The sequence below is a fragment of the Nuphar pumila genome, chromosome 16, assembly GCF_984573655.1.
Source record: "Nuphar pumila chromosome 16, dmNupPumi1.hap1.1, whole genome shotgun sequence".
Classification (NCBI taxonomy): domain Eukaryota; kingdom Viridiplantae; phylum Streptophyta; class Magnoliopsida; order Nymphaeales; family Nymphaeaceae; genus Nuphar; species Nuphar pumila.
The window spans coordinates 14,407,395-14,419,984 of NC_143264.1; the positions used below are offsets into that span (position 1 = coordinate 14,407,395).

At 37.4% G+C, this 12,590-nt stretch overlaps 1 protein-coding gene across 1 annotated transcript; it reads left to right on the plus strand.

Annotated features, from left to right (window-relative positions):
- Nucleotides 1–6,922: 6,922 nt before the first annotated feature.
- LOC149812986 (exopolygalacturonase-like) lies at nt 6,923–11,992 on the plus strand. The gene is made up of 6 exons (XM_089991036.1): nt 6,923–6,989; nt 8,937–9,040; nt 10,345–10,659; nt 10,765–11,054; nt 11,283–11,515; nt 11,760–11,992. Exons 1-6 carry the CDS (start codon nt 6,923–6,925, stop codon nt 11,990–11,992), a joined length of 1,242 nt encoding a protein of 413 aa, XP_089847162.1.
- Nucleotides 11,993–12,590: the final 598 nt, after the last annotated feature.

Sequence of the window (12,590 nt, forward strand, 5' to 3'; positions counted from 1 at the left end):
ACAGATAAAGACAATGAACAAGAAGACGCACAAAATCTTGGCGATGATTAGAGGACTGTGTTGAAGAAGTTCTATTTTTTTTATTTTTCCTAATTGTAATTGTTGAATTGTAAATAATTAAACTTCTTAATTTTAAGGTGGAACGATTAATTGTTGTAGATTCTTGTTATATGAATTTTTTTGTGTGGTTTGTTTTTTATTTACAGGAAATATAAATTGTACAAGAAATAGAAATTGTACAGTTCTCGGTAATTAATTTTCAAATAAATTTTTTTTAATTTTTTTTCGTGTTTGCGACGGATTAGCGACAGAACCATCCGTCGCTATTCATATTAATATAGTGACGGAAGTAAATTCGTAGCCAAGCGGTGGTCGACGTTGAGTACCGGCGGATTGGCGACGGAATATAGCGCTCGTTATTCCGTCGCAATTAGCGACGGACCTGGCGACGGAATAATTCCGTCGCCAGTTAGCGTCAAAATATTCGCGACGTAAGCATACTGTCGCCTCGTTGTCGCTAATCCGTCGCTAACCATGTTAGTGACGGATTAGCGACGGATTAGCGACGGAATGTGGTCGTCGCTAATCTACTGCTTTGTTGTAGTGTATATATATATATATATATATATATATATATATATATATATATATATATATATATATATATATATATATATATATATATTCTGATAAATGGCTCAAAAAGAATGCCCAATGACATCAAATCACAGGAACTAACCCATTTCTAATAAATCAACTCAAACAAGCCAAACACATGCCACTAACACAAAGATGGGGAGCCGATACCAACCTTCGCTCCCAAAAATCTCAGATGTATATGACAACTAGCGCATGTCATGCCTCTGAAGCATGTTCGCCTCTGCAACCCATCCTCCTTCTTGATGATGCCCAAAAAAAACACACAAAAAAAATGCAACAATGGGGAAAGAAGGGGAAACAAAGAGAAGAAGATGAAGAGAGGGGAGGAGCTGACCTACCTTGGTCGGTCCTCCCTTCGCTTCTCATAACTGGGGCGACCCCCACGATGTGAAACATGGCAGCACAGAAGGAGATGGCGGTGGAGGTTGTGGTGCACTGCTGCCTGAGTGCAAGCATAAGTGTATATTAGACTTTAACAATAAACCAACATGTGAAACCAATTATTTTTCATTGATCATGCCTTACGTTGCATAATGTTCATTAACATGTTGGTTATATGACTAGTTATCAATTAAGAATAATGTGGAATACATTTAGTTTACATGCATATCAAACCAAATTTTAATATAAGCAACCATAATCATGCTGCACAAAGTAAAATACAACTAGGGACCAACACTTGCCATACTATGCAGTTCGGATCCTTGTTAACCTGATTTTGAAAAACCATCCAAAAATCACACGAACCAAATTTCACTTTCAAAATTTTACTCAGACTGCTTCAACATCTCAGGAACGTAGCTCAAGAAACAGAATCGCAAAATCAATCATAATAAAATCAAAAAAATTTTGAAACTGAACCCTGTCCAAGAAAAATAAAAGACATATCTTGTCAACTGCAAAAATTTATCCTACATTGGTGAATTTCTCACGACTTACAGAAAAATCTTTTGATAAAAACCCTTTTTATAATATCTTCTTATACATGTTAACATTGACCCAATTTTTTTACAATTTATTTTGATTAGTTTTTAGTACTTTCAAAATCTCTGATCGGAACAGTTCTGTTGATAGGGCAGAAAACTAGTGCTCTATAGCAATGGACATTTTGGCCTAAAAAATGACCCAAACGAAACAAAATAAGATTATAAATTTAAGTCCGGATGTGTAGAACACTCCAGTATTTTTTTTTAATTAGTAACTTGGTTTTACAAAGATATCAAGTTTTTTCATAAACTGGTTAAAAAAAATGAAAACAGAATAGTCAATATTCAAACTTATGCAAGATCCATTAAGCAAGAACAAGAATCATGTTATAATCCATTAAATCATGATTTTCAACTCTAAAGATATTTATAGCATGGTACAACACATCTTTGATCATATTCATGCTAAACTTACTGAAAACATTAACATCCATCATCCAAGAATCACAAAACCTTCATACAATATCTCAAATATAATCTCATCTATTTAGGAATTACAAGAAACTTTAAACAACATGAAATCGTGGTTTATTCATATAATTACATGTTTAATCATGATAAACATGAACTAAACTACCATGTATGCTCAGATCAACTTTTTTTGTCATAAAACATCAAAACCCTAAAAAGTTGTTGCCAAAACCTTCTTCAAAATGATTTTTGAATACAAGAACATGGATTCAAACATATATTAAAATTTTAAAACTTTTATAACTTATATTTCATCAATATACTCTAATATTACCATATTGATCATGTTGAAACAAATAAGATCTAACAAATAACAAGAAAACAAGTTTTCCAAATCATTTTTCATATTGGAAGCTCGTAAATAGTTCTGTTTTAAAAACCATTTTTCTTTTTTTTTCATGGTGACATGGATCCACCAAAATATGTTCTCTAAATTGAGAACCAATATTAAAGAAGTGTTTTAAGGTCTGATCCCCATTATTTTAGATCAAAAAATTGTCCCTATGTATATCTTATGTGTTTGGATAAATCTATGTCTACGTGATTAATGTACCTACCTTAATTGGGTTCTCAAATGAAGTAAAACCTTCGTCTTCCATCTTCAAACCATAGAGTATCTTCAATGATTGTTAGAGATTAAAGAATAAGATGGTAGTGAGATTAAAGAACTCTAATGAGAATGGAAGAGGGACGGAGAACTAACCATGTTAATCCCCCTCATGAGGGTCTTTATTTATTTAAAATCCAATAATAAAACTAGAAACTTGCAAGGCTTGATTTATATACATGATTTTATTGCCAGTCATGTATAAATCAAACCAACATTTTTTCTAAAACAGCATGGCAACTACACCCATCTCTTTATTGAAATCCCGAACTGTAAAATAGGAAAAAACACAGCAAGTAAAAAAATAAATGCTCACAGCATCATGAACTTTTGTGGGTTTTTTTTTCTATGAAACAACAAATCAGAAAATACAAGCAATATGAGAACATTTTTTTCTAAACAACAATCAGAATACACAAGCAACATTAGACTGTATATACAATACACAATTTATTTTATATCTATCACTCTTTCATTTTTTTTCAGTATAAATGACCCATCAAAGTTGACCTTTTCGAATCACTCAAACAAGATCATAAAGGAACAAAAAAAAGAAAAGAAAACGTAGGCAATACTTAGCCTACCCATTTTATATTTTTCTTCAAAGGCCAGAACAACCAAGAACCAAAATGTGACATGCTCAGCCACAATCCTCTTTCTTTTAATTTTTTTATCAAATATCATAAATGCATGGCAGCAATATATATATATGTATATATATATATATGTATGTATGTATGTATTTTTTTTCATTCAATAAAGAAGACAACAGTTTGAGTCCTATATCAAAGAAATTCTTAGTTTTCAAAGAAACAAAAATTTCTTCAATCATGCCTTTAAGGAAAGTCATATTCATATCATATCATATCATATCATATATATATATATATATATATATATATATATATATATATATATATATATATTCTTTTTTCTGATTAAATGACCAAAAACATGGATTTAAAAAAAATTCAATACACCCATGTTTTTTTTTCATACATAAAAACAACCCATATATATTTTTTTCTAATGAATGGCTCAAAACGAATACCCGATGACATCAAATCATAGGAACCAACCTATTTCTAATAAATCAACTCAAATGAGCGTAACACATGCCACGAACACAAAGATGGGGGGTCGATACCTACCTTCGCTCGCAAAAATCTCATAGGTATATGACCACTAGCGTAAGTCACAATCCTGAAGCATGTCTGCCTCTGCAACCCATCCTCCTTCTTGATGACGCCTAAAAAAACATGCAAACAGAAAAAAAATGCAAAAATGGGGAAGAAGGGGAAACAAGGAGAAGAAGAAAAAGAGAGAGGAGCGGCAGGCCTACCTTGGTCGGTCCTTCTTTCGCTTTCCATGACTGGGGCGACCCCCATGGTGTGAAACATGGCAGCACAGATGGAGAAAGCGATGGAGGTGGTGATGCACTGCTGCCTGCTGCGAAAAAAGGGTGGAGGCAGGGAGAGGGTCGGCCGAAGAAGAAAAAGGGGATGAGGGAGAGGGTGGCTTGCTAGGGCACACACATGGGAGAAATGAGAGGTGAGAGGGGTATGCTCCCCTTTCCTTCTCATTAAAAGGGGTGGATCTGAGTCCAACCTGGATCCAGTTAGGAACCACTCAGATCCTGACCAGCCAAACTCAACAAAGGCCCCTAGTTTGTCTAACTTGGTTCAACCCAGTTATGTCATCTAGAGTTGGACCAAAGCATCAGTGGTTTTAGCCACTTAGTTGAACCTAGTCGACACAGACAAGGTCAACCCTGCTGGGGTTGGTGCAACTGAGTGGTAGCCCAGGCAATGCAAGGACAAATTTTCCCTTGCATGTCAAAAGAATGATGAATGGGTTTCTTAAACCCATTCCTAACCTTCACAAACCTAGAAAATAACAATCCAAGCCACTAAGCCAATTGAGAATGACCAAAGATGTCCTTCTCGCAGTTGACCCCACTCGATCAACTCAGGGTTAGAAAAAATCAACATTGGTGACCAAAATTCCTCTAAAACAACTTTAAATTGCCCACAATGCCCTTAGAACTTGTCGAGCTTGCATGAAACTAATTTTAAATCCTTTTTTTTACAAAATAAAAGTTGTTGTTCTCAAAAAATGTGTGAGAACACTATTATACCCCACAAATATAAGGAAGGGTCTAAAAAAAACTTATCCAGAAAATACAAAAATAAGAAAAAATGCCAAATTTTACGCTCCAGGTTGTGATGGTCATTTCAGACCATAAAGTGTGGGCTAATCAAGTTCAACTACCACTTACCCATTGCAAGGATAATGACCAAGAACTCCTTATACGTCGAGAGTCTGCGCTTTCCCTCCCCAATCACCTTGCTGAAATAGGTTAAAGGGTGCTGCAACGGCATGAGGACAACCACTATGCCCAGCCCGGTTGTGTCTGTCTCCACTACAAAGGTCTTTATAAAACTAGGTAGGGTCAATACAATGTTGAGGGTTATGGCATCCTTTAAGGACTCAAAGGCCCTTCTTCAACAATGTATTCAAGGGTTGGGCGATCTGCGCATACCACTTCACAAACTTGTAGTAGTATCCAGTGAGGTCAAGGAAATATTGTAGTACCTTAGTAATCTAAGAAACTGGCCAGATTTGTATGGCCTTAATCATCTCATGGTCAACCTCCACCCCCTTGACTCAAGGTGATGTGTCTTAAGTACTGGACACATGTCTGCCCAAAACTGCACATGGAGCACTGGGCACACAAGTGGTTCTCAATGAGGGTGTGTAGGGTAATATACAAGTGATGCAAGTGGTCTTCTCAGGTAGGACTGTAGATTAGGATATCGTCGAAGAAAACCACTATGAACCAGCATAACCAGGGTTGGAAGATGTCATTCATTAGACTCTAGAATATGAATGGAGTTTTGGTGAGGCTGAAGGGATTTACCAAGAACTCATAATGCCTATTGTGGGTCAAGAGCACTATCTTCTCGACGTCCTCTGAGGCCAACCCTATTTGATGATAGCCATACCTGAGATCTATCTTTGAAAATTAGTGTGCCATGTGCAACTTGTCCAATAGCTCATGAATCACAAGGATCAAGTACTTATCCTTAATTGTAATCTGATTAAGGGCCTTGTAGTTGATGTAGAACTGTGAATATATGTCATTCACCATTAGAACCAAAGAAGAGTAAACTTTGGTTGGCCTAAATGATTCTGTCTTTGAGTATGTCCCTCATTGTACTGTCGATCTCTAGCTTCTAGATGTGTGCATATCGGTATGGCCGGACATCAGCTAGTTTGGCTCTCGACATGATAAAAATAGTGTGATCACATATCACCATATGGGAGGAAGACCCTTCAGCTCCTCAAACATATTGCCAAATTCCTAGAGCAAGGTTTTCAAGTCCCCTCAGGTTGGCTCCGGGGCATGGCTATTCCATGGACTTCCAACATCACATACAAATGGGAGACACCCTCTCGAACTACCTTGGAAAGTTGTTTAGACTTGGCCATATCAGAAAGCAGATGGATCTCCACAGGTTGTTCGTCGTACTCAAACTTCTTGGCCATGTCTTTAAAGTTCCACTGGATAGACCCTAAAGACTACAACTACTGCATCACCAACACAATGTTTGCACCCTTCAAGGGGAGCATGTACATGTTTATGGTTAAAACTATCCTCGAGATCTCAAGCCGAACTCAAGAAATGCAGATGGAGCATATGGTCTTCCCAAGGGTAGTTGTAGATCAGGATGTCATTGAAGAAGACTAGTATGAACCGCCCGTAAGTAGGGACGAAAAACATCATTCATCATACCCTAGAAAGTTTTGGTGCATTTGTGAAACCAAAAGGCATTACCAAGAACTCGCAGTGAACGTTGTGACTCGAGAATGAGATCTTATGCACATCATTTGGGCCATGCGGATCTGGTGGTAGCCGGATCAGAGATCCAGCTTCGAGAAGTAATGCACCCCATGCAATTCATACAACAACTCGTCGATTATCAGAATCAAGTAATTATCCTTAATCATGATCTGATTGAGGGCTTGGTGAACCAAACAGAGTGTGTGTGTGTGTGTGTGTGAGAGAGAGAGAGAGAGAGAGAGAGAGAGAGAGAGAGAGGGATGTTACTGATACTATCACTGGTACTGGCGATGACCACAATGTCGGTGACAAGGCGATGATGGAGGCAACATTAGTGATGGATGTCTCAAGACAATGGTGTATATCACCAAGAAAGTGGAAGAGCGATGGCATAATGGTGGAAGGGGTGAGGGATGTGAGGGTGTGCGAGAAGAGGGGAGTGGGGGGGTGCATAAACCAGTTAGTGTAGGAAAAATCTACCGAATCCAGAATTTTTCGAAACTAGGTTTTACACCGGTTCAACCCAAAACCTAGTTTTGTGAAAACAGGTTTCGAGTGTCACCCAAACACATCCAAAACCTGGTTTCACTTTAGAAACCAGGTGTTTAGCCCGATATTGGTGTCATCCGAACAGGGTCTTTGTGTTTCAGAATTTACTTACGAGGCCTTTTGAAATTAGAATGATCTCAGCAATAGCCTAAAGCTATTCGTTCCAACTGATCAATATAAGAAGATGGTTTATCCAATCTTCATCGACTTTAATAGTAGCCTCGTTAGCCAAAACGCATAGGAGAATGAAGTACAACCTTTTTTGTGGTAAATTTATAACATATAGCTAGAGATTTGACCTATTCGGTTCTCAACAGAAAGAATGGTCTTTTCTTGATCATAGTTAGCATGAGAGGCAGATCTGGATCATCTCATGCATGGTATGGGGTTCAAAAAGTGAGAGGATATAAACTCTATTGGTAGCAGAAATGGTTGAAGAGATGGAAAGATATTGAAAGAAATAGAGAGGGCAAGCTAAGGACGGTTAAAGAGAGGGTTGGGTAAGTTCATGTATCATAATATTTGTTGTATAATATAACATTATGTATAAGAGATTAGGGATCGTATGGCCACTAAAATGTTAGGTTACTAAGACCCATTAAACATCATAGTTGCAGGTGTTTTTTCCTTTGCAAGATCTAACAAATGTGTTTATCGTAGTTTATTCAGTAGAAAATATTTGATTATAAAATATTCATTTTTTTTCATTTAAACAATTCAATTCAAAGCATGGTCTTTAGGAAATATGTAATGATAAAGCAAAAATTGTCGGCAACTATGATTTTTTAAGGATCTTAAAGAGCTGCTAATTGAGATGATTCTAACACAATAAAAAATAATAGCATTTTTCATAATATAAACTTAATTAATATTGTAAAAAAAGTCACTTTTACTTTTTAAATTGAGCTAAAAAATATCGTTAGTTTTACATTTTGAAAATCATTTAACTGTTTTTCCTTGAAAGAAAAAACATACTCTACCACTATTTTGAAAACCCGCATTTTTATTCAAAAAATATATTCAATCCTTAAAATTTGCTTATGCATTTTCAAAATTGCCATTGTTTAATGTATTGTTTATTTCAATCAGTTAAATGTTAGTAAAGTTGATATATATAATCATAGCTCAATTTGCCAAGCCTAATCTAGCTTAACGAGCTTGATCAAACTTGTTGTTTGGGGCCTCCTTTGGTTCTGCATATCCCAGTCAGTACCCACAACTTGGCTCTTGAAAAGCTGAACTCTTCCTTCACACATTAGTAGCTCAGCTCTTTCAAGACACCTGCCAGATAGCTGCCTTGCTTCCAATAGTAAAAAGGGTAGGAGAGAGATGTCAGCGAACATGTGCACTCAACTCAGGATGGCTAGAAAAGAAGGAGAAAACAGAATGATGTTGTAGAAGGTGAGTGCTTTTCTTAAAAATAGTGGTTCAGTTATATGAAGTCAGTGATTTACTATCATTAGCTAAATATATTGGGAAGTTAATTTGGAAATAAACTAATTAAACATGTTGAGATTTATTGGTAACTAACTATTAAAAAAAAAAAAAAAGAGATTAGAGGAATGGAAACAGCAATTTGTTTAGATGATTTTCAGACAGCGTGAGGAGTGGCGGATGGCTAGAATTTTGGAAAGTGGGTTGTTGGTAGAGAGGAAGTTGCAACTCCAACTCCTTATTTATACCCATACAATGATACAATTTCCATGAACAGGTGAATTGAGCAAAGAAAGAATCAGGTGGCTGCTGGCCTGTGTTTGTGTTGATAGAGAAGAGATGGAAATGAGCTTTAGAGTCTATTCTTCCTGGTGCTTGGTGCTAGCTTTTTGCACGTATGGCTTTGCTGCCCGTACTAATTCAGGAAATCTAGTCTTCAATGTGAAGAAGTTTGGAGCAAAGGCTGATGGCCAAACGGATGACAGCAAGGTATGTGCTATAGCTACTTTAAATGCCTCATCGTGATTTTCAACAAAGCCCATAGATTGACAAGGAGAGGAATTGAACTCCTAGGCTCGATGGAATGTTAAAGGGGAAAAGAAAAAAAAAAACTCTTGTAAATTTATGTTAGGATTTAGTTTTTTTTTTTTTTTTTGATGAATAATGCTGGGGGTTTACCCAGCTGAACATTTCATTGATCAAAAAGTAATATACAATATTAGGCCTCCAAATCAGGAGGTTTGTCTTTCCATCCCTAACCTTATCAAGAACTGAAAATACTTCCCTCCGGAACACATCAGGTCCCACCTAGTGACAAAGATACATAATAGAATTAAATTTCACAATAACCAAAGTGGATGACAATTTTTTTTCTACATTATTCAAGATTGGATTGTCAAGCATGATGAGCTCAGGAAATAACAATGTCCAAGCTGAATATATGAGCCTATGTTATTAATTAGCATGAATATATCGTTATAGAGCTACTAGCAAAAGGATGCTAATTAAATTGTAATTAAATTCGGTCGTTGTGTATCCCGGGTCAGGCATCTTCTAGGACTATCTAAGGCAAATAATAAAGATTCTCCATGAATCGTGAGAACCAATGTTGTCAGTATCTGTGGGTATCGGCTTGAATCGGCCAATACGTATCGTATGGGCAGAAAATGGATATGATACTTACCTGAATCTGCTGTTTTTTAATAAATGTTAAAAAATAGCTTAAAATTAATTTGTTAATAATTATTTTAATGGTTTCAACATGTATCACGTTCTGATTGACACGTAATATTTTTTTTTAATTATTTTTTTGCATGGCTGATTCAGTAGATTCACTTGATAATCCGAATCGGCCAATTCACCTGAATCGTTGGCCGAATGATACAGGTCCGATTCCGATATCTGACAACATTGGTGAGAACCCATCAACGGGAACCATATAAAAATTATGGCTACGTACCTAAAGAACTATTTCATGGCTGACACGTCATGAGTTGGTTGATCAATGTTTATATCCAACAGAGTCCAACATTACACGGGTCGGATAGCCAAATGGTAAGAGACACCTAAGAATGTGAAAACCAATGTTGGTCACCGGAAAAGCTGCCATGTTCTCTTCATATCATATGCACCTAAAAGTTCACAAGCTAATTAAGACACACTGACTGACTGGCTTGGCACAAGAACATTTTATTCCTTTCAAATGTGCAGTACATTAATCTGCTTTACTAATATATGGTTAAGAAGACATAATTAACTACTAGTATTTAATTTTCTCTTATTATGAATTTCAGGCATTTTTAGATGCATGGAGGGCTGCTTGTGCATCAAATGGGCGGCCTCACATGGTGATACCACAAGGCACATTTCTCAGTGGCCCAATCGAGTTCAAGGGCCCTTGCCCTGGTGCACACCCTATTATAGTGGAGGTGAAGGGGAAGGTGATAGCTCCTACAGATCTCTCTCAATTCCCATCAGGTAGTTGGATATCCTTTCAGTACATTGATGGCCTGATCTTAACCGGAGGCGGAACTTTCGATGGTCAAGGGGCATCAGCCTGGCCAAGCAACAAGTGCCCCAAAACTGCCAAATGCAAGTTCCTACCAACGGTAAGATGGGATTATTATCTCGGAATCACTTACAAGTACTTCTGATTTGAGGGAACAGATATAGATTAATTTATTTATTGTGCCTTCTTGTGAATGTTCCAACAGTCTCTAAACTTCAGTTTTCTCACCAACTCAACTATACGGCGTATATCTTCAGTGGATAGCAAGTCCTTTCACATGCATATCTTTGCCTCGGAAAACATCAAGGCCCATCATCTAAAGATATCAGCGCCAAGTGACAGCCCAAATACTGACGGCATCCATATTGCGGATTCCACTGGGATCAGTATCTCTAGATCTTCCATTGGCACCGGTGATGATTGCATATCCATTGGAGCTGGTAGCAGCCAACTGACCATCTCCAATGTTTTATGTGGACCAGGCCATGGCATCAGGTAATTGTAAGATAGTAGTATACAGATAAAGTGACGAAATCACACACAAGGTAGGTAGTTGCTATTTGCAACCAACTTCAAGAACAAGGGCACTCCCAGCACTAGTACTAGAACGCTGTAGTTAATGAACTTGCTCAAGTTTTTGCTCAACTTTATTAGTTGCTTCTGATGATCCTTTCACGTCATGTTCCTTTATACAAATTTTGAGAATTATATAAACTTTGGCAGCGTCGGAAGCCTTGGGAGGTCTCCAAACGAGAAAGACGTGAGTGGTTTGACAGTAAGGAATTGTACCATCAGCGACACCACAAATGGCTTGAGAATCAAGACCTGGCCTGCAGGATCAAATGCACTCTATGCCAAAAATTTCACGTTCCAAGATATAGTCATGAAGAACGTCTACAATCCCATCATCATCGACCAAGAGTATTGCCCTTACAATTCATGCCCGGGACAGGTGGGTGGGTGACTTTTAGCTTGTTTCACAGGCCAATCTTTTCTTGTGCTTTACTCGAATAAATAAATAATGAATTTCTAGATGATGCATGCCCTCGTATTTATTTGCTTATTATCCGGATCCATCTCCATATCCGGATCTGATCCGCATGGGTAACCACCGCAGTGGTTAACAAAGATCACCACCCAAGATGACTGATGGTGTGGACTTTAATTTTCCTTTCCGTTTCCTTGCCCTGAAACAGGGAGCCTCATCAAAGGTGAAGATCAGCAACGTAACTTTTAAGAACGTGAAAGGAACATCAGCATCACAAGTAGCTGTAAAGCTCGTGTGTAGCAAGGAATTTCCCTGTGAGCACGTTGGGCTTAGTGACATCAATTTGAAGTACAGCGGACAAGGAGGACAGGCCACCTCTACGTGCGCTAATGTTAATGGAGTCTCTACTGGCATGCAGATACCACCTTCCTGTGTTCAGTCTTGAACAAGCTCTTTTCTATACGTAGTTATGCACACCTTTAGCTTTAAGCGCCAGGGTTGAGGGAGGCCAATAGTGATATAGCTAGGAACAATATTTTCATGTGGTAACTTTTATTTGTATTAATAAAGAAATAATTACAATGGCATTCTTTTAAATTTACCTGAAAGACAAGGCTTCAGGCTTTCGTGATTTATTTACCCGGGTATCAGACACATGAATGAATTGTCTTGTATTTATTAAGATTCTTTGAAAGTTTCAATATTGTTCTTTTGTAATCTTGAAATGTTTTGATATTAGATTATCCAAGTGAGAAAATCTTTTGGATTTTAATCCAGAGAGAGAGAGAGAGAGGATGCCCTCATGGCTCCCCGCAAGAGAAGAGACAAAAGCTCTTTCTGTTAAGGAAAACTAGTCAACGGATTAGGCATCCAGCTCACCCATAATCTAATCCAAGCATTGTGGGAAACTGTCTAAAACCATCGCTTTAACGAAGGAAAGGAGAAGACATGACTTCTTTGAAAAGGCACACAAAGAAACCAAAGAAGAAGAATGATTTATGTAGTTGTGATCTATTCTGATTTAGTCTGTTTTAGCTAAGTTG